Source organism: Carex rostrata, chromosome 21, assembly GCF_964058835.1.
Source record: "Carex rostrata chromosome 21, lpCarRost1.2, whole genome shotgun sequence".
Lineage (NCBI taxonomy): Eukaryota > Viridiplantae > Streptophyta > Magnoliopsida > Poales > Cyperaceae > Carex > Carex rostrata.
Genome location: NC_135938.1, coordinates 3,808,707 through 3,830,892, shown reverse-complemented (window position 1 = coordinate 3,830,892; position 22,186 = coordinate 3,808,707). Strand labels below are relative to the sequence as shown.

General features: G+C 34.0%; 1 protein-coding gene across 1 annotated transcript in view; it reads right to left on the bottom strand.

Moving 5' to 3' along the window:
* LOC144573561 (scarecrow-like protein 9) overlaps positions 1-22,186 on the bottom strand; it is a 38,700-nt gene that overhangs the window by 8,350 nt on the left and 8,164 nt on the right. Inside the window, exons 2-3 of the mRNA XM_078323344.1 lie at positions 16,870-17,811; positions 12-1,177 (exon numbers count right to left, since the gene is read on the bottom strand). Of these exons, the coding sequence (XP_078179470.1) occupies positions 15-1,177; positions 16,870-17,758 (2,052 nt within the window). The 5' untranslated portion in view covers positions 17,759-17,811 and the 3' untranslated portion in view covers positions 12-14. The remainder of the gene's footprint in view (positions 1-11; positions 1,178-16,869; positions 17,812-22,186) is intronic.

Here is a 22,186-nt window from a genome sequence, read left to right as displayed (position 1 = left end):
TTGCAATCAACACTCTAATGCTCATTCGGTTTCCAAGTTGACAACCCAAATAAGGTCTTTCCTTTCCATCCCAATAGAAGCCAATTGTTATCTTCATCAACTACAAACTCCTTGTGGTAAAGCTGTCTCACTGTTTGCTTTATCTTTTCCTTCATCAGTGAATTCACCGGCAACTGCACAAAGCCGGCCCGAAGATTCCTCGCCTGCCACTGCCTATACGTCTCAGGCCTCTCCACTCTCTCTGAACCCTCACAAGCTATTTCATTAATTGCTTTGGGAATTACAAAATACTTTTCTATATAGAGCCTCGCCTCACACTCTCGAGGCATAGTTGACTCAAAAATATCCAACTGTGTAGATAACTTGGACACAACTTCCTTAAATCGGGTTGTATAGAATGACGTACTATACGCACCATTAAGAATTCCATTAATAAAGACACGTGGTTTGATCTCCCTTATCAAGCATAGAACTTTATCTCGAGGGCAGCTCATGGCAATTGTCTCATCAGCAAGGTTATGAAGTCGATACAAGCAATTTACTACTACAATCTCATCTTTTTCAATCTTAAGATCTTCTAACCTAATGTTCTCCCATTTGGATGCTAAACCTTGATACTTGAAACGGATATTAAATCTCTTAGCATATTCTGACAACCGCCTTCCTGTCTCTTCAACTAGTTTGCATGGACGAAAACCCTTTTCCGGAAATTCTATTCCAGTTATGCGGATTTTAGGTGGTGTGCTACCTAAGCTAGAGAGACGTTCAAAGAAAGATGACCATAGGAATCCCATGTGGATTCCAAAGTCAATTATATGAACCTTTGCGGCACCTTTTGAGACGTAAAGGATTGTTTGGTTAGAGAAGTGATATGATGCCCTAAAAAATGGGACGGTTGCATGATAAACGCGGAATGCCTTTAAATAATCGGCTGCTGTTCCTCGACTTGACAGTAGTTCATGGTAAATGTCACTTCCCGTACCAGCCAAGCGTGCTTCAAGCGCATCCACCAAATAATATGCCATACGTTGGTCGCAATCTCCCTCAGGGGATGAGTGTTTTCTTATTTGCTTGATGAGTTCAAAGGCCCTGCTGTAGTTGTCAGCAGAAATTGCTTCAGAACAACTAATTAGGAGAGAATGGAGATTGACCACGCCATCTCCAATTTCCTTCTTTCCTGATGCCTTTATACCACTTATTTCCACCTGATGCCCCGGTGACTCACTGCTCATTTCTTCTTTTAAAATTTTACGTATGGAGGTAACCTCTTTTACATATTCGCTACCACGGGAAAGGAGAAATTGATCCAAGTTCTCATTTCTTGCCGGCTCATCTGAGGAAATTGCTTGTTGCTTGCGAGCTTGCCTCTCTGATAGATCTGGTTCTCTATCATTACGAGTAGCCTTTTTAGCTCTAGCCTCGTAACATATTGCTTTGTTCCCACTGGCATAGTTTTTTTTGGGTTTTTCATGAAACTCAATTCTATTTGGCTCTAAACCAACAAACAACTTCTCAATGGTTGGAAGAAACTTCATTGCGTCTTCAGCACCCTTTTGGACTTGTGTGGCAGGAAGGCTCTCCATAGATAAAGAAGATATACAGTCAGCACTGATCAAGAGGGGTTCATAATTACTGTGTAATGGCACATCATTTTCCAAAACACTTTCAATAGTATTACTGGAACCACTACCTGTAGTGTTATAATTTTGGGTTGGATGGAATTCGATCAAGTTAGGTGAAAAAGGGTACTCTTTTCCAAGGAGATCAGAGAATGATTTCTCAGTTTCTCGAATAGCTGCTTCTTCTTGATATATGTTTATATCATCATTTATATCTTCTTCTAACAGAATTTGGCTTATGTAGTTGATTACGGCATTGGACGTGAGATCACAAACCTCTTGGCTATTTGTACCATTGCTTATGAATGGATTGGGTGTGGCATTCTGGTGTAGTTTGTCACTCGACATAGTTGAGGAAATTGTCTGGTAAAATTAAAAAATGGCTTTTGGTGCACTCAGTGTATCTAGGACGTTATTCCCTTGTTGGAAATTTCCAAGCCAAAGTCCTTTTGAAGCTGTATGAAGCTATGTAGTAGAATTTGTGCTTTCCAAGTTGCAAAGTGCCCAGTAACTGCAATTTGCACCAAATTGACTCTTTAATTCTTTATTGCAGAAAAGACAGTTACAAACAAAATAGTAGAATAAAAAGGAATATATACCCAAAGTTTCAAGGTAAAATTATGAGATGATTGAATTGGTTATAAAAAAACTTGTACGGATTTTTCCTCTTTTACTTGTAACAAAAAAATATATATATATATATCGAGAATGACCACCTTTCCAAGCAGCTTACTACTTTATCCTAACCCCGACAGGTAATTTTAAGGGAAAATGAAATGATGAATTGTGCAGTATTTTCTATTTTAAAGTATCTATTTGACTATATAATTTGGAAATGCAAATAGGCACGGCAGCCTCCAATAAATTATGGATCAGGATTACGTTCATTCCAGGTCAGTAAAATTTCCTTTATATTTGTACCAAACTGGGTTTGGTTTGAGATCCTATGCTTCTTGCATGATTTTTCTCATCAATTAACGTTGCAGTGCATACAAGAAACTTAATTGACCCATTATGTAAAAAAAAGGAGGAAAAAAACTAGTTTAGAAGTTTTGTCTAGCTTACTTGGACAAGTGAGGGTATAACTCACTCAGGTCTGGTTCAAGTTTGGATTTGATGATTTGGTCAGTGCTGGTATTTGTGTGACTAAAGAATGTGGCTTTCAGATTCCAATGTTACATCATTCAGTATTGAGCAATTTGGTTCTGATTATTCTATTTCTTTACGTCCAAAGCTCATTCAGATTAAAATTATCAAGAGAGACCATGAGGATATTTCGACTCACATAAAAATTTAATCACTCAGGAACACAATAAATTTTACTAGGTTTTAGGGAATGTAATTATGACATTACAAGTCACGTGTGCCAAAATTTGGAAGGTTCCAATCTATCTTTGTGGTTTAAGGCAGTCTGAATTGTAATAAATTAGTTAATTTCTGCACTGGTACAGTTTATGCCTTTTGGGTGTTAAAGCTGACTGTTTTGTGGTGACTAGTACCAGTATTGGATCTCATAAGACTGGTACTGGAAAATAAGGCTTGTGTGGATTGATGTGGAATACTTTACAAAGGACCTCAGTAGCAACAGTCTTTGGGAGAACATTTCGTTTCTGCTGCTTTCATAATTGTTTTGGTTGATGCATGAGTATCTAATTGTATAAACTTGTTTCTACGAATATATGGGAACATGTATCCATGTTTAATAATCCTCTTTACAAAGAAAACCATGTTACATATGTTTTGTAATTGTAATTAATATGTCACAAATTAATTTCTTGACAAATTTACCCTTGAAAATAATGTTGTCTGTGGACAAAGGTTCTTTGAAATATATCAGGAGATTAATTAGAAGAAAAAAAGTTGAGCGAGGTCCATGTATAAAGCACGTACCTATCAGTAATCTCTGATTGCTCTGCTTTCTCTGTTCTGAATACAGAGAACACTTCCTTGTATGGAAGGACCTCTCTGCTTCTTCTATTGACCTCTCTGCTATTACCCTGCAAATGGTGGGAATGAACTGTAGTAAGATCAACTCAGACGTAAGGAGCTTTAATGCTTTATAAAGGTTGTCATCATTTAGTTACATTGACAACTTGGAGAAAATATCCTAGACTAGACATACCCAAAGAGTCAAAGATAATATGTGCTTGAATGCTCTACCGTCGTAGGATCTAAACGCATGGTACCGATCTCTCGGAGCATATTTTCTGTTTTCTTTAATTATTGGAGAGGATCTGAACCAAATAAACTGGGGAATTTCAAGGGAAACTTCTTTATTTATCTCTCGGAGTATATTCTCTTTTTTCTTTAATGAATGGAGAGGATCCGAACCAAATAAACTGGGGAATTTCTAACCAAAACATCATATATGTTTTTTTTATTGCAAGATAATTTGGGATAATCATGATATACGGTTCTGTGAGAAATGGTGATAATTTTAGCTTGTTTTATTCTTTATTCTTTTTTAAACCAGATATCACCTGAAAGAGATAATTGTTGAAAACCACATCAGGCCGCTAGTTTTGACTCTTGACTTGTGACTTTCTAGATGGGTGTGAGCAAACTTTATTCACGTAACTCGGTGAATTTTCTGACCCCATGGATACAAACTTTCAATAGTAGAAATTCACTTGTATTTTTTTTGCATTGAAAAGCCTTTGGGCTGTTACATTATCTTTCGTTCCTTACAAAAATCTGATAAAATCTCGTACCAGAAACTGGAAAAAAAAATGATATATAGTACAAAGAGTTTAATCCCTATCTGGGTACATGATAGGATATGTGTATCCTGTCCAGTTCCATTGCTCTGTTGCGCCTCTCTTCACAAGATATGCCAAGTCGTTTTGGCACATCAATATCCCCTATTTTCCTTGAAACTTTGCCACACCATATATATTTCATCAAATGCTCGCCAATTTGTCTGCATAGGAGACTGCTGGTCATTGCAAAATGTTGCCAGGTCATGATTATCTGTATAGAACACATAACTACTAATCCCTCTCTTCAGCATGTATTCCACCGCTTGCATCAACGCACTAGCCTCTGCCTGCATAGCACAACACATAACTACTAATACCTGATGTTTTATAGGACTAAGTACAATTGAATTGGACGGTCCAAAATTGGACAATTTAACTTGGCACAAATAATACTCCTGCGCCATCCCAAGCAGGCATCAGCTGAGATTAAATCTGAGCCGTCTGTTTCAATTGTGTTGAGTTAGGTACCTAGGAGGATACGGATCCCCTATCCATTCCCGTATCTAGCTAGGGGATCCGTATCCTCCCAGGTACCTGACTCAACACAATTGAAATGGACGGCCCAGATTGACTTTCAGCCCGTGGGTGATTGGAATGGCAAGAGGGGGCAGTATTATTTGTGCTTTGATATGCGTGCCAAGTTAAAAATTCTTTTTTCAGACCGTTCGATTCAATTCTACTCAGTCAAGTAACTTGAGGGGATACGAATTCGTATCCAGGACCCATCCAACCCTCCAAGTAGTTCGCTGAGACTAAAATTTGAAAAAATAAAATAAAAATAAAGGAGTAAATGGAAGTCCTGCATTTCCAGATGTAACTAATACCGGAAAATCCTTTTTCTAAGCTGTAATTAATTATACTGTAACAGATCCCTCTTTGAATCGGTGAATTATTATAGTCAAACACGACTAAAAACAAACGATAACTCTAGATGAGTAAAATAATTCTAGGAGTGTCACTTTATTGGAAGAAATTACACACTAATGTTTGAATAATTTAGTTGAGAAAGTCTAGAAACGATTACGGGGTTAGGTGGTATATAGAGTTACACTATTGAATGCACTAATATTGGCAATTCCTTTATTAGCTAAAGTAAACATGATTGTTCATTTTTTTTTTAAACAATCAAACATGACTAAAAAATAAATTCAAGAAATATAAAATTTGATTTCCAAACACATTTTAATACGAAAATCATGTTGAGATGTTCGAATCGACTGTTTGGATTCTTTTTTTAAGGTTAGAGTGTGACAATCTGCTAACGATTGTATTAAACAAAAAAAAATGTATTTACAAGAGACTATTTGGTATTTGGAATTTTGAAAATAGAGATAAAAATTTGAGACAAAAACGAAAATAAGAATGTGATTAATAAATAAAACACAAAAACAACTAGTCATTTTAACCGTCTTTGAATATTTATATTTTCCTTGTCAGATGTGCCAAGCAACAACGAAATCATAAGCATATGGTAAAAAAAATAAAAAGAGAGTAAAGCAACATGTTATTTGTCGCCTGCTTAATATTACTTATTATTCTCAGGACCTGAACCCATAAAGAGCAAAACATATAATTTAATTAGGCAAAGGCTTCTATGGACATAAGGACCTATTTGTAAAATGAACATATTTTTATTTCAAAGTTCAAACAGTCGATCCGAACCGTTCATCTTGTTCTCCATATTAATATGTGCTTGGAGACCAAATTTTACATTTTTCTGAATTTTTTTACCAAATTTTACAAAATTCAATGGTCTGAATTTGATATTTTTTGTACCCATCTTAATAAATAGTAAACAAATTCAAAAAAATGTAAAATTTGGTCTCCAAGCACATATTAATATGGAGAACAAGATGAACGGTTTGGATCGACTGTTTGAACTTTGAAAATAAAAAGAGTATTCATTTTACAAATAGGTCCTTATGTCCATATAAGCATCACTCATTTAATTAACCTACAAAAAGCTTGTTATATCCACTGCTCTCTTATCATTATGATGATTGGTGTGGTGGGTTTAACCGAATTAGTCGTAAGCATAGTGACAATTGAATTATTTGGGTTTGGTTCAACGAGGTCAAAAATTCATGATTCGGGAATAATTCGGATATAATTCCAGAATGATTCGCAATTATCCGGACCAATGATCTCATTCCTACATGAGAGCAAAAAAAAAATGTTCTGAGAAAAATTCGGAAAAAATTCGCAAATAATTCGGAAAAATTTTAAAATTTGAAAAAAATCATAAAATTCGAGAATTATTTGGATTTAATTCGGTTAAAGTTCGGTTACCTGGATAATTCGGCGTTCGATTCAGCATCACGAAAAATGAATTATTTGGATTTAATTCCCGAATCTTGTGACTATGGTCATAAGCCCATCATGGAATGGGAGAAGATTTCGTGACATGACTATTTAGCGTCAGAAACAAGTAAACAAAATCAGACGAAAAATAAATTTACCAAAATTTGTGGGCTTATATTTGTTTTTCATTAGATGCAAAATGCACTCCCATTTGGATATTTCACAGATTATAAATAACATTCAAAATTAACATAAACGCATTTTGAATTATATATATGTTGTCTCATAAATATTCAATACAGATCGACTGATTGTGGCAGAGTCATATTGAATCATGATAGACAGTTTGCACACTTTTTAATTTGAAAAACCGAATATAAATTTATATTTATATATATATATATATATATATAGAGAGAGAGAGAGAGAGATAGGCTAATGTGCTTCCATAAGCACTTGGCCTGAAGTGCTGCCACCCCATTTTCGATTTTTCAAAATCCAAACAGTCGATCCGAACCGTTCATCTTGTTCTCCATATTAATATATGCTTGGAGACCAAATTTTACATTTTTTGGAATTTTTTTTCTATTTATTAAGCCACTTTGAAAATCGCTGATCCAACGGTGGCTTGCCAAACAGTAAAATCAGGGGTTCACCGTTGGATCAGCGATTTTCAAAGTGGCTTAATAAATAGCAAAAAAATTCCAAAAAATGTAAAATTTGGTCTCCAAGCAGATATTAATATGGAGAACAAGATGAACGGTTCGGATCGACTGTTTGGATTTTGAAAAATTGAAAATGGGGTGGCAGCACTTCGGGCCAAGTGCTTATGGAAGCACATTAGCCTATCTCTATATATATATATATGAGGAGGGTTCAAATGCCTCCATTTTTTGTGCCTCCATCATGCTTCCATTTTTTAAAACTTTAATAACTCAAGATTTAAAACTTAAAAGTCAAAATAAAACCGTTAGATGTGATCTATGTTATTTTCTCTATGTGCTCATAAAAAATTATCACATTTCAATTTTGTTTTTATGTGAATCAATAAGTTCAAAAATCAACGTCTAGAAATCATCTAAATTAGTGCATTTTTTACAAGCTCTTGATGACAATCAAAATAAAATTGAAATGTCATAATTTTTTACATGTGCATAGATAAAATGATGTAGATCATATCCAACGGTTTTATTTTGATTTTTAAGTTTTAAATTTTGAATTATTAAAGTTTTAAAAAATGGAGACATGGTGGAGGCACAAAAAATGGAGGCATTTGAACTCTCCTCTATATATATATATAGAGATAGGCTAACGTGCTTCCATAAGCACTTGGCCCGAAGTGCTGCCACCCCATTTTTGATTTTTCAAAATCCAAACAGTCGATCCGAACCGTTCATCTTGTTCTCCATATTAATATCTGCTTGGAGACCAAATTTTACATTTTTTGGAATTTTTTTGCTATTTATTAAGCCACTTTGAAAATCGCTGATCCAACGGTGAACCCCTGATTTTACTGTTTGTCAAGCCACCGTTGGATCAACGATTTTCAAAGTGGCTTAATAAATAGCAAAAAAATTCCAAAAAATGTAAAATTTGGTCTCCAAGCAGATATTAATATAGAGAACAAGATGAACGGTTCGGATCGACTGTTTGGATTTTGAAAAATCGAAAATGGGGTGGCAGCACTTCGGGTCAAGTGCTTATGGAAGCACATTAGCCTATCTCTATATATATATATATATATATATATGAGGAGGGTTCAAATGCACCCAAATGCACCCTATCTTTCAAATCCTTTTTCTTCGTTTTCAAAGTCTAAATAGTCAATCCGAACCGTTAGATGCGATCTATATATTAAGATGTGCTTGGAGACCAAATTTTACATTTTTTGGAATTTTTTTACTATTTATTAAACCACTTTGAAAATCGCTGATCCAATGGTCCAAAAAATGTAAAATCAGCGATTTTCAAAGTGGCTTAATAAATAGTAAAAAAATTTCAAAAAATGTAAAATTTGGTCTCCAAGCACATCTTAATATATAGATCCAATCTAACGGTTCAGATTGACTATTCGGACTTTGAAAACGGAGAAAAAGGATTTGAAAGATAGGGTGCATTTGGGTGCACAAAATTTTGGGTGCATTTGAACCCTCCTCTCTCTCTCTCTCTATATATATATATATATATATATATATATAGAGGTAGTCTACGGTGAGTTGCGAAGTAAAACGTGTTTCTACTTCACGCTGTATTTTTATTTTGAAAGTCCAAATTGCCGATCCGAACCGTTAGATATTTAATCCATATTGAAATGTACTTGGAGACCAAATTTTACATTTTTTGGAATTTTTTTACTATTTATTAAGCATTTTTTAAAATTGATGTTTTGCTGTGAACAGTAAAAAACAGTAAAATTTTCTGGACCATCAGATCAGCGACTTTCAAAATTGCTTAATAAATAGTAAACAAATTCCAAAAAATGTAAAATTTGGTCTCCAAGAACATTTCAATATGAAGAACAAGATGAACGGTTCGGATCGATGTTTTGAACTTTAAAATCGCAAAATATGAGCGTGAAGTAAAATAGTCGCTTTACTTCGCAACTCACCGTAGCCTAGCTCTATATATATATATATATATATATATATATATATATGAAGTGGGTTCAAATGCATCATCATTTTGGTGCTCCAATATGCTCCACATGGACTACATCCTTTATCTCCATTTTCAAAGTCCGACCAGTCGATCCAAATTTTATATTTTTTAGAATTTTTTTACTATTTTTTAAGATAGACACAAAATCATTTTTTAAGGAGATTCTAGACCATCCGATCAAGTCATATTGTACCTATCTCAAAAAATAGTAAAAAAATTCTAAAAAATATAAAATTTGGTCTCCAACCTTATTTTATTATGAAGATCATGTTGAGCGGTTCAGATCGATTGTTCGGACTTTAAAAATGGAGATAAAGTACATGGAGCATATTGGAGCACCAAAATGACGATGCATTTGAACCCTCCTCTCTCTCTCTCTCTCTCTCTCTATATATATATATATATATATATATATATGAGATGAGCTACGTTGAGCCATGGAGTAAAACACGTTTGTACTCCACGTCATATTTTCATTTTGAAAATGCAAACAACCAATTCGAACCTTCCAACATGTTCTCCATATTGAAATGTGCTTGGAAACTAAATTTTACATTTTTTGGAATTTTTTTTACTATTTATTAAGCAATTTTGAAAATTGTTGTTTTGCTGTGAACAATAAAAACAGTAAAAATTAACCTTCAAAAAAAATAAAAACAGTAAAAATTTCTGGACCATCGGATCAGCGATTTTCAAAGTGGCTTAATAAATAGTAACAAAATTAAAAAAAAATGTAAAATTTGATCTCCAAGCACATTTTAATACAGAGATCGTGTTGAGCGTTTCGAATCGGTTGTTTGGATTTTCAAAATAAAAATATAGTGCCATGGAGTAAAAACTAGTTTTACTCCATGGCTCATTTTAGCCCATCTCTCTCTCTCTCTCTCTCTATATATATATATATATATATATATAGAGAAGGGATCAAGTTACAATAATTTTTGAGTTACAACAAGTTACAACAATCATTTTTTACATTTTCAAAGTCCAAATCGTCGATCCAAACTGTTAGATGTGATCTCTACAATAAAATGTGCTTGGAGACCAAATTTTACATTTTTTTGAATTGTTTTACTATTTATTAAGATGGGTACAAAAACTAGTCAAATTCAAACCATTGAATTTTGTACCCATCTTAATAAATAGTAAAAAAATTTCAAAAAATGTAAAATTTGGTATGGAAGCACATTTTATTGTGGAGATCACATCTAACGGTTTAGATCGACGATTTGGACTTTGAAAATGTAGAAAATGGTTGTTGTAACTTGATCCCTCCTCATATATATATATATATAGAGAGAGAGAGAATGGCTAAGCTCAAATCGTTTGTTCCTGGGCTCAGGAACAAACGATCGGGTTCTCCAATTTCCGAAGCTCAAACGGCCGATCCAAACCGTTAGATGTTTAATCTATATTAAAATGTGCTTGGAGACAAAATTTCATTTTTTTTGGAATTTTTTTACTATTTATTAAGAGGGTTTGAAAGTTGCTGTTTTTATTAAAATTCTGCACAATAAAAAAACAGCGACTTTCAAACCCTCTTAATAAATAGTAAAAAAATTTCAAAAAATATAAAATTTTATCTCCAAGCACATTTTAATATAGATTAAACATCTAACAGTTTGGATCGGCCGTTTGAATTTCGGAAATTGGAGAACCCAATCGTTTGTTCCTGAGCCCAGGAACGAACGATTTGAGCTTAGCCACTCTATATATATATATATATATATAGAGATGGGCTATGGTGCATTGCAATGCATAGGCCATGGTGTGCATTGGACCATAAATCACCGATTCAAAGTCCAAATGACCGATCCAAACCGTTCATCTTGTTCTCCATATTAATATGTGCTTGGAGATCAAATTTTACATTTTTTGGAATTTTTTTACTATTTATTAAGTCACTTTGAAAATCGCTGATCCAACGGTGGCTTCTGATTTTACTGTTCCAAACAGTCACCGTTGGATCAGCGATTTTCAAAGTGGCTTAATAAATAGTAAAAAAATTCCAAAAAATGTAAAATTTGGTCTCCAAGCACATATTAATATGGAGAACAAGATGAACGGTTTGGATCGGTCATTTGAACTTTGAATCGGTGATTTATGGTCCAATGCACACCATGGCCTATGCATTGCAATGCACCATAGCCCATCTCTCTCTCTCTCTCTCTCTATATATATATATATATATAGAGTTAGGCTGGGGTGCTATGGATAGCATAGTGGCCTCTATACTACGGCTCAATATTCGAGTTTTCAAAATCCAAACGGTCGATCCGAACCGTTCATCTTATTCTCCATATTAATATCTGCTTAGAGACCAAATTTTACATTTTTCTGAATTTTTTTACTATTTATTAAGTATTTTACAAAATTGTTGATCCAACGGTGGCTGCACAAAACAGTAAAATCGTTGGATTAGCGATTTTCAAAGTGGCTTAATAAATAGTAAAAAAATTCAGAAAATTATAAAATTTGGTCTCCAAGCAGATATTAATATGGAGAATAAGATGAACGGTTCGGATCGACCGTTTGGATTTTGAAAACTCGAATATTGAGCCGTAGCATAGAGGCCACTATGCTATCCATAGCACCCCAGCCTAACTCTATATATATATATATATAATTGGATTGTTGTCTACCTTTAGAAAAAAAATTGTTTACTTATGAATAAATTATAGTTTTAATTAGTTAATTCACAATAATTTACAACTCGCTAGTTCGTACTAATAAATTTTTTTTTTTACTGCTGCGCTCTGACAATGACCGGATTTACTCACCGTCGCGCTTCAATTGAAATGTTGATCACCCTAACACTATCTCGCTCCGTAACCGGATCCGCTTCTTCGACTACCACCACAGACTGCCTTATAATTGGAGTTATATGTTCAAATCGGTATTTCCTACCAATTAGTAGTTATTATCGTTTAAAGGATAGAAACAATGCATCAATGTTCATTGCAAACACATCGATAATGCATCAATATTTTATATCTTGAATAATCTCGGCAGCAATCTATCGATGTTTCAATACAAAATATAAATGTGACGCCAATATTTTATATTGTGTAGTCATGTATCCAGGGGCGGAACCAAGATTTGAGCATAGGGTGTGCTAAACAATATCTTTAAAAAAATACATTGGACAATCACGATGGAGAATGAAGGGACCTTGGACTTATATGGAGGTCGGATCGCAAGTGCCGCTCGGGTTAGGAGTTCATGTATTTTTGTTTTTTTAGGAAAAATCCGTAGGCATACATTACATGAGTTTTTCTAAGTTAAAGAAAACAAAAAGCAAAGTACTGCCATATAAAACATTTGGTACATAGCTGGTACCACTAAACAGTGATGTAAAATAAAAATAAAAGCTAAGCTAAATAAAATAAAACTACACTAATCTACTCTATTTGAAGTTGTCTGGGATTTGTGCTTGTTCCCTTTTTGCAGTTAGCTGAGCCTACACTTATCAGTCTTTACCTTGTTTTGGTAAATGGAAAAACGCCCTGTTAATTATTATTTTATTCCTTTTGCAGTTAGCTTTTTCGTTTTTATTGGATGGGGCACTATTTTATTCTTTCTTAGTATGAGCTTTCCAATCTGGAAAGGTTTCATTTCGTTTTTCACTGTGAACACACGGAAATCAAAGCGCCCAAATAGGCATGAAAGCCTAGTCCGTGATTTTGAGTTTTTAAGTTTACGTTCAAGCCCCTTTAAATTTATTAAATTATAATGGGGGGTGCTAATACACATAAAATAAAGAATTCAGTGAGACTTCCTATATACTTGATAATAAATTTTGAAAATCTTGGGGTGGCTTAGCACCCCCAGCTTCCACTATGATCCGCCCCTGCATGTACCGACTTTACCCTAAAACTAGGAGTGGCAACGAGCTGCCTCGGTCCGAGCTAGGCCCTAGCTCTATAGCCAAGCGAGCTAGATCTAGGGTATCCGAGTTAAAACCTCTGCTTGAAACCGTGACAAGCCAACCCAAGCCAACCCGAGCTAGATCTAGGGCCCTGGCTGAATCTTGTTTTAAGAAAAAAGTAAATTCTACAAACTTTTTTGGATCGAGCTGAACCAAGCTATACCGAGTTAAACAATATAAATTGCACACAAATTCATACAAATTAACAAATTGATGCCTAGCTGAGCTCAAGCTAGCTGGTGAGCAAGCTAAACCCCAGCTTGAACTTGTTAATTCTGAACTGAGCTAGTGATGAGCTGGCTCATTAACAACTCCGTCTAGTGACGATCGAGTAAGGTGCGAATCACGATCAGGTACGAGCTTTTTTGCCATCCCTACCTAAAAGTAACCATTTAAAAAAAAAAAATTGTAAACACCCTAAAATTACGCAGAGGCAAGTGGGCAATCTCTTTGCGCACCCGTGCAGTAAGGCTGCGTGGAGCTTCTTGGCTCTGCACAACTTTAGAGTGCGTTGCAATGATTGGAGGTCGATTTGGGGATGACCGTTAGCAAACGGGATTTAAATGAAGAAGAAGGAGAAATGGGGCAAACGGACAACAGCTGTGGGCAGATTTTGTTTAAGTTCCGTGACTCTGCTGATGGGTCCTCGGTTAAAGGAAGGGCAAGAGGGCTAGAGGCAGTGGCGTAGCTAGGATTTTCATTAGGGGTAGGCAAATTTAATTATTATTATATTAATAATTATTATTATTTTATTTAAATAATTAAATTATAAAATATTATTAAATAATTTTCATTGGAAGCAGAATCGGTAATTAACCATGAATTAAAATTGAGAAAATCGGTAGAAATCCATCGAATTAGATCGAAAACTCGATTTTTTTTTAAAGTTTACTTTGAAGCATAGTTCACAAGACTCTTCTATTAAAATTCAGCTCATTTTGAATAGTTAAACATAATAAAAATATTTTAATGCATTACATTAAATTTCAGTATATTACTTTATAAAACATTTTAGTCTATTCCTTTCACAAAAAATAACAAATTTATTGTGGTCCTACTATCATACCATTCTTATTAACCTTCTTCTTGTCGGAATATTTCAAAATAGATTAATGAAAGGCTATCAAAATTGTAACGACTCAGCCAGTTTCACTAATCAAGTGTTTTGACTTAGTCAGAAGTAGACAAAACTCAAATCTAGAGGTAGATAAAACCTAAATCCAAACCAACTATATACGAACTTGGTACCGTATTTCAAAATCCAGGGGTAGGCGGCTGCCTACCCCTGGATACAGGTGGCTCCGCCACTGGCTAGAGGCCTCTGACAAACAGGGACATGGATGATAGAACTGGAGACAAACTGGAATAAAGGAATGGAGGGAAAGGCTCAACCGTTCTCTGACATTTTTTAGGAGTTTGTTAGCGGGCTGTTATTCCAGTTCAGCTTTCTTTGCTGACCTGGCAATCTGAGATTTATTCTCTGTATTTCTACAATCAATTCATTTACTATCTTTTACAAATGTCATCGCCTATATAAGGCCAACTCTTATGTGGAGAGTTTTTCATGCTTGTAGTAAGAATTTAGGCGAATTGCTGTTGCAATCGACCTTGGCTGTGTTTAGCTATTTTCTGGTTTTCTATTAAAATTATCTCAAATTACTTGTCACTCTTTCTTCTTCTCTCTTGTTTCTATCTCTACTCTATCTCAACGATCTAAGATCGTTGCATGCGTGAATGGTAAGTTTGGATTTTTTTTTCATAAATAGATGCTAAGATGAAAATTATGAAATTTGAGAGCGGTAAGTAGAAAATTTTCGGTTGAAAAAATTTCGCTGACCCCATATGTTCTTACTTCTTAGTAAACTTTCCGTGTCCTTTCTACCCTCTTCCATTCTGAAACCAAGTTAAAATCAATCGCAGCCACGGTCGCGTCCAAATTCCCTCTTGGAGCTTTTGACATGATATAGTATGATCTTGTTGTTCGAACCTTGCTGTGTATCCTTTTTTTTTATTAGATTCTCTTATATATTCTTCTCCTGACGAATCCAGAATTATGGCGGTGGCAATAATTAGTACAGCGATCTTTTCTCGAGTAATGATAGCAAGAGGCACAGTGAAACCTCGGTTAGGTAAACAAAAATTTTGCGTTGCATTTCTTTTAATCTTAAAATTTGTTTTCCTTTTGTTGTGCGCATGAGTTGTTTGATGTAAAGCCTGTTCGACCATATAAAAGGTACTAAATAAAATATGGATATCAATTAAAAGTAAACCAACACAGAAACTTTGTAACAATTCATGTAAACTTATACAAGCTCCATTCGAAAAAGAAAGAAAATGACAAAAATGATATATAGAAAACATTCACAAAATATAGCTAGGTTTTAGGTTTATCATGCCTATTACTATTTAGTCTCATAATCAACACTCTCATTCCCATTTGGTTTCCACGTGGACAACCCAAATAAGATGGTTCCTTTCCATCCCAAAAGAAGCCATTTGTTATCTTCATCAACTACAAACTCTTTGTGGTAAAGTCCTCTCACTGTTCTCATTATCTTTTTCTTGATCTGTGAATCCACGGGCAACTGCACAAAACCGGCCCGAAGATTCCTGGCTTGCCACTGCCTATACGTCTCAGGCCTTTCCACTCTCTCTGAACCCTCACAAGCTATTGCATTAATTGCTATTGGACTTACAACGGTCCTTTCTATATGGAACCTCGCCTCACTCTCTCGAGGCATATTTGACTCGAAAACATCAAAAATTGAAGAGAACTTGGATAAAACTTCCTTAAATCGGGTTGTATAGAACGGTGTACTATATGAGCCATTCAGAATTCCATGAATGAAGACACGTGGTTTGATCTCCCTTATCATACTTAGAACTTTATCTCGAGGACAACTCATAGCAATTGTCTCATCGGCAAGTTCTTTAAGTCGATTCAAGCAATTTACGACTAAAATCTCATCTTCTTCAATCTTAAGATCTTCTATTGTAATGTTTTCCCATTTTGATGCTATACCTTGATACTTGAGACGGATATTAAATCTCTGAGCATATTCTGACAACCGCCTTCCTGTCTCTTCAACTAGTCTGCTTGGACGGAAACCCTTTTGTGGAAATTCTATGCCAGTTATACGGATTTTAGGCGGTGTGCTTCCTAAGTTTGAAAGACGTTCAAAGAAAGATGGCCACAAGAATCCCATGTGGATTCCAAAGTCAATTATATGAATCTTTGTGGCATTTTTTGCGATGTTTAGGATAGTTTGGACTGAGAAGTAATATCGCACCTTCAGAAATGGCGAAATTGCATGATAAACACGGAATGCTTTCAAAAAGTCAGTCACAGTTCCTTGCCTCAATAGTAGTTTATGGTAGATGTCACTTCCCGTACCAGCCAAGCGTGCCTCGAGTGCATCCACCAAATAATATGCCAAACGCTGGTTGCCATCTCCCATAGGGCATGCGTGTTTCCTTATTTGCTTGATTAGTTCATAGGCCCTGCTGTACATACCAGCAGAAACTGCTTCAGAACAACTAATTAGAAGAGAATGAAGATTTGCTAAGCTATCTCCAGTTTCCTTCTTTTCTAATGCCTTCTTACTCCTTGTATCCACCTGATGCTCCAGTGACTCATTTTTCATATCTTGTTTGATACTTTCACGTACTGAGATAACCTCTTTCACATACTCTCTACCACGGTAAAGGAGAAATTGATCTAAGTTCTCATTTCTTTCCGGCTCATCTGAGGAAATTGCTCGTTGCTTACGAGCTTGCCCCTCTGATAGATCTGGTTCTCTATCATTACTTGCACACTTTTTAGTACAGATCCCGTAACATATTGCTTTGTTCTCACTGATATCGTTTTCCTTGGGTTTCTCCTGAAACTCAATTCTATTTGGATCTAAACCAACAAACAACTTTTCAAGGGTTGGAAGAAACTTCATTGCATCTTTGGCACCCTTTTGCGTTGGTGTGACCGGAAGGTTCTCCATTGATAAAGCAGGTATATGGTCAGCACTAATCAAGGCGGGTTCCAACTTACTGTATGGTAGCACATCATTCACCGAAACACTTTTTATAGAATTACTGGAACCACTACTTGTCGCATTGCTGTTTTGAGGTGGACGGAATTGGACCAAGGTAGGTGCAAGAGGGTACTCTTTTCCAAGGGTATCATAGAAGGATTTCTCTGTTTCTCGAATAGCTTCCTCTTCTTGACAAATGCTTATGTCATCATCTATATCTTCTTCTAACAAAATTTGGCATATGTAGTTGATTACTGCATTGGACGTGAGATCACAAACCTCTTGGCTATCTGTCCCATTGCTTACCAAAGGATTAGGTGTGGCATTCTGGTTTAGGTTGTCACTCGAAAAAGTTGGTGGTATTTTCTGGTAACATTCAAAAATGGCTTGTGGTTCACTCAGTGTATCTAGGACATTATCCCCTTCTTCTTGAAAATTTGCATGCCAAAGACCTTTTGAAGCCATACGAAGCTATGATAGTAGAATTTGTGTTTTCCAAGTTGCAAATTGACAACTAACTGCAATTTACACCAAATTGACTGCTTAATTTCTTATTGCAGAAAACAGTTAGTTGCAAAGGTAATAGTAGAATGAAAAAAGGATAAATATCCAAAGTTTTATAGCCAAAATATGAGGTGAGTGAATTTGCTATAAAAAGAAATTGCATAGTACTTATTTTTTCTCCTTTAATTGTAACAAAAATAGTACGAGAATAACAAGTCTCTAAGAATCTTACGTCTCTAAGAAACTAATTTCTTTACCCTAATTCTGAGCTGCTTGGCAAGTAGTTTTGAGGGAAAAAGGAAATGTTGAATTGTGCAGTCATTTATATTTAAAATTATCTATATAATTTTGAATTGCAAACTGGCATCGCAGCCTCAAATAAATAATGGATCAGGATTACATTAATTTTAGGTCGGTAAAATTTGCTTGAGATTCATACCAGTTATGTTTGTGTTTGTCTTTTGGATTATTTGCATGATTTTTCATGTCAGTATACGTTGTAGTGTACAAAAGAAACTGAACTGATACATTAATGGTTTTCTCTAGCTTCCTTTAATAGGTTGGGGTATAACTCATTTAAGTCTAGGTCAGGTTTAGATTTGAACTTTTGGTCAGGGCTGGTATTGCTGTGATTAAATAAGGGTGATGTCCGGTTCCAATGTTATGTCTTTGTTCAGTATTGAGCAAATTGGTTCTGATTATTCGATTTTCTTCCCATCCCAAGTTGGTTCAGATTAAAATCAAAAGAGGTATGAGGATATTTCAACTAACATCATAGTTTCGTCCCTCACATATGCCAAAATCTGGAAAGCTACTTTGTAATTATGGGGATTTAAGGTGGTTTGAATTGTAATAACCCAGTTAGTTGTTGCACTGTTAGTCTCAGTGTATGGGATAATACTGGATAAGATTGATTTAGTGACCTTTTGGTGTTAAACCTAACTGTTTAGTGTCCTTTATTGGATAAGACTGGTACTGGCAACTAAGGCTAGCTTTTGATGAATGGAAGCTGTTGTTGGGGAAAACTCCTTCAATAAAGGGTAAAATGGGAATTCTATAAATTTAAAATGAGTATTAATAAAAAAACAATAAAATGGATAAATTTGTAAGTCTATGAACTTTAGAAGGGTAAATATGATTTTATGAACTTAAGAGGGGACAAATACGTAATTTTGAAGTTTTTAGGGGTATACATGAAATTTGCCCCTTATTAAAAAATTGATGTTATAGATGCTAGAAGAATGAATTTCTTGACAAAATTCACTCATTGAAGATAATAATTTTCCGTGGATAAAAGGCTCTTTCAAATATACCAGGAAATTCATTGGAAGAACAAAAGCCTAGGGATTAGGTCTATATGGAAATTAAGCCCGTACCTGCCCGTCGTCCTGCTGCAGATCTGCTTGCTCTGCTTTCTTTTTATGTTGTGAGTAGGGAAGATCTCTCTTCTTCTTCTACCTACCTACTAAAGCTACTCTGCTTTGTAATAGTAGGAATGAAGTGTGGAAAAATTAACACTGACCGAAGGGAATTCTTATATACATATATATATCTTAAGGAAATCTCAACCGTTGAAATGCGTTCTGCGCGAATCTCAAATCGCAAATAATACTGGCCCAGCGCAGTGGGACTGAAGTTTGGAAAAATCGACTCAGACACGGAGCTTGATGAAGGTAGTCATCATTTAGAATATGTAAAAAAAGGGGCAATTTCACGTGTACCCTCAAATACTTTAAAATTACATATTTTCCCCTCTAAAGTTCATAATATAATATTTACCTTCTAAACTTAAAAACTCACAAATATACCGTTGTCTTTTATATTAAAATTCATTTTAAATTTATAAAATGTCCATTTTTTACCCTTTGTTAAAAAAAAATGTAGTATGTTTGAAAAAAAAATATTAGTCTTGTAATTGATATTGAGTCATTTCTCTACTTCCGACACTTGCACAAATATGTACCTAAAATGTTAGTGGGTATGCATTAGAAGTAGCGAAATGACCCATTTATACTAAAAAAATTGACCAAACATTTTTAAACAACACACTACATATCCATGCCCGGTCCTGGGGTAGGGCACCCAGGGCGATGGCCCCGAGCTCCAGGATCCAGAGGGCCTCAAAAAAAATTTTAGTATGTATATATTACAAAAAAATTATTTGTATATATTAAAAATAAATAAAATATTAGAAATCAAATTTTGTATATATAAAAGCTCTAAATTTTTCTATAAATAGGAATGATCTATTGGCATATTAATAAAATAATATATGTATATAAAGGTAAGTGTATAAACGGTCGGATACAGATCGAATAGTGATCAAACCGTATCTTTATCCGTTATAATTTTTTGAATACGGATGCAAATATGGATAGTTTGGGATACGGATACGGATCAGATATTAAATGTATACGAATACGGATGAGATATCGGATGGATATGAATATAATTCGGATAATTAAAAAAAATACTAATATACATTCTAGTAAAGTATAATATCTAAATATAGTTTTTTTTTCATTCATTAATTAGATCTAATATTTTTCATAATAAATTTGTTGGATACAAAACATATATCATATTACCAAAATATTAGTCACTATTCATCTCCTAATATTATATTGTTAATCAAAAATATCAATTCAAAATCAATAATGTTTTTTTTTCTAAGCATACAGGACAAAAAAAAAACAAAGAGAGTCTTGAACCAGCTACATTAACGGTCATATATCAATACCATGCAACTAAAATATAAGTAATAAATCATTGGTATTTAACAAATCATTTCTTGTGGAGTAGAGGTGTAAATGGTCAGATAAAGATAGTTATGGATAGTTAATTATTAAACCGTATCCTTATCCGTTGTAACTTTTCGGATACGAATATGGATGCAGATACAATAGTTAATTATTAAACAGTATCCTTATCCGTTATAACTTTTCGGATATGGATAACAATATCGATAGCTTAAGATACGAATACAGATAAGATAATTTAAGTAATTTTCTTGATTCAGATCCGAATGAAATCGGATAATATCTGATTTATTTACACCCCTATATAAAGGACTCAAATTTTTATCCTGCCCCGGGCCCCAAAATCTTCAGGACTGGCCCTGTACATATCTATTAAAATTGACCAAACATTTTTAAACAACACACTACATATCTATTAAAATTGACCAAGCATTTTTTAATAAAGGGTAAAATTGGTACTTTATAATTAATTTTTTTTAATATAAAAGATAATAAAATGAATTTATTAGTGAGTTTTTGAATTTTAGAAGGGAAAATACATAATTTTAAATTTTTGAGGGGTATACATGAAATTCTTCCCGGAAAAAATATCCTAGACTAGATATACCAAAAGAGTCAAAGATTGTATGCGCTTGAATACTCTACATCTTAATGCATGGTACTTTAATGGATTGGATTGTATGGGTCACACATAAACACTTTCATACTCATGCTCTCTTAAAATTAGTCTTATTCATACTTTAGTGCTACTCATTAAACAACAATTTACTTATACTTTACCCTTACCCATTAAGGTAACGGCCAGCGAAACAAATAAATATAATTAATGAGTAAATTAATAGCATACATAATTTAACATAAAATTATAACAAATAAATATAATATTAAATATAAAATGTACCTAATATCACAAAATATAAAAAAATTATATTTTTTATTCCGTAATTTATTTTGGATCCTATTATTTAAAAAAAAATATAAATTATTAATTAAATGAAGTGATAAAATATTATATAAATAAATTTTGTCAAAATTTACAAAAATGTTAACTAAATTAATTTTATCAAAAATTATAGAAAATATAATATAAATCAATCTAATTATAATAATAAAATTATGCCGTTCGTGTATAAATAAAAAACTTATCATGTGTAATTTTATATTTATTAATTACACTATAGAGTAACGGTATGAAATAGCTCTTACATATATCTTTACTAAAATAGCTAATTAATAATTTTTCTTATACTCATATTCATACCGGATAAGCTAGCGAAAAATATAAAATAGCTCTTACCTGTATCTTTACTAAAATAGCTCAAAAATAATTTTCCTTATACTCATATCGATACCGGATAAGCTAACTAAAAAAAAAAATTATACAGACCCATCTTATAAATTATGATATAAATCGGATAAATGGTTAATAATTAAAGGATATCATTGACACCCAATGCCAAAGCAGGACCTGTACGTTGTATGCCCGAACCCTATTCATTTAACTCAGTAAATTAAACTTGTGAATTGTGATCCGAGACGTGCATACAAACTTTCAAAAGTAGAAACCAACTTGTAAATTTGAAAAATAAAAAAGAAGTAAATGGAATTCCTACATTTTCAGATGGTAGCA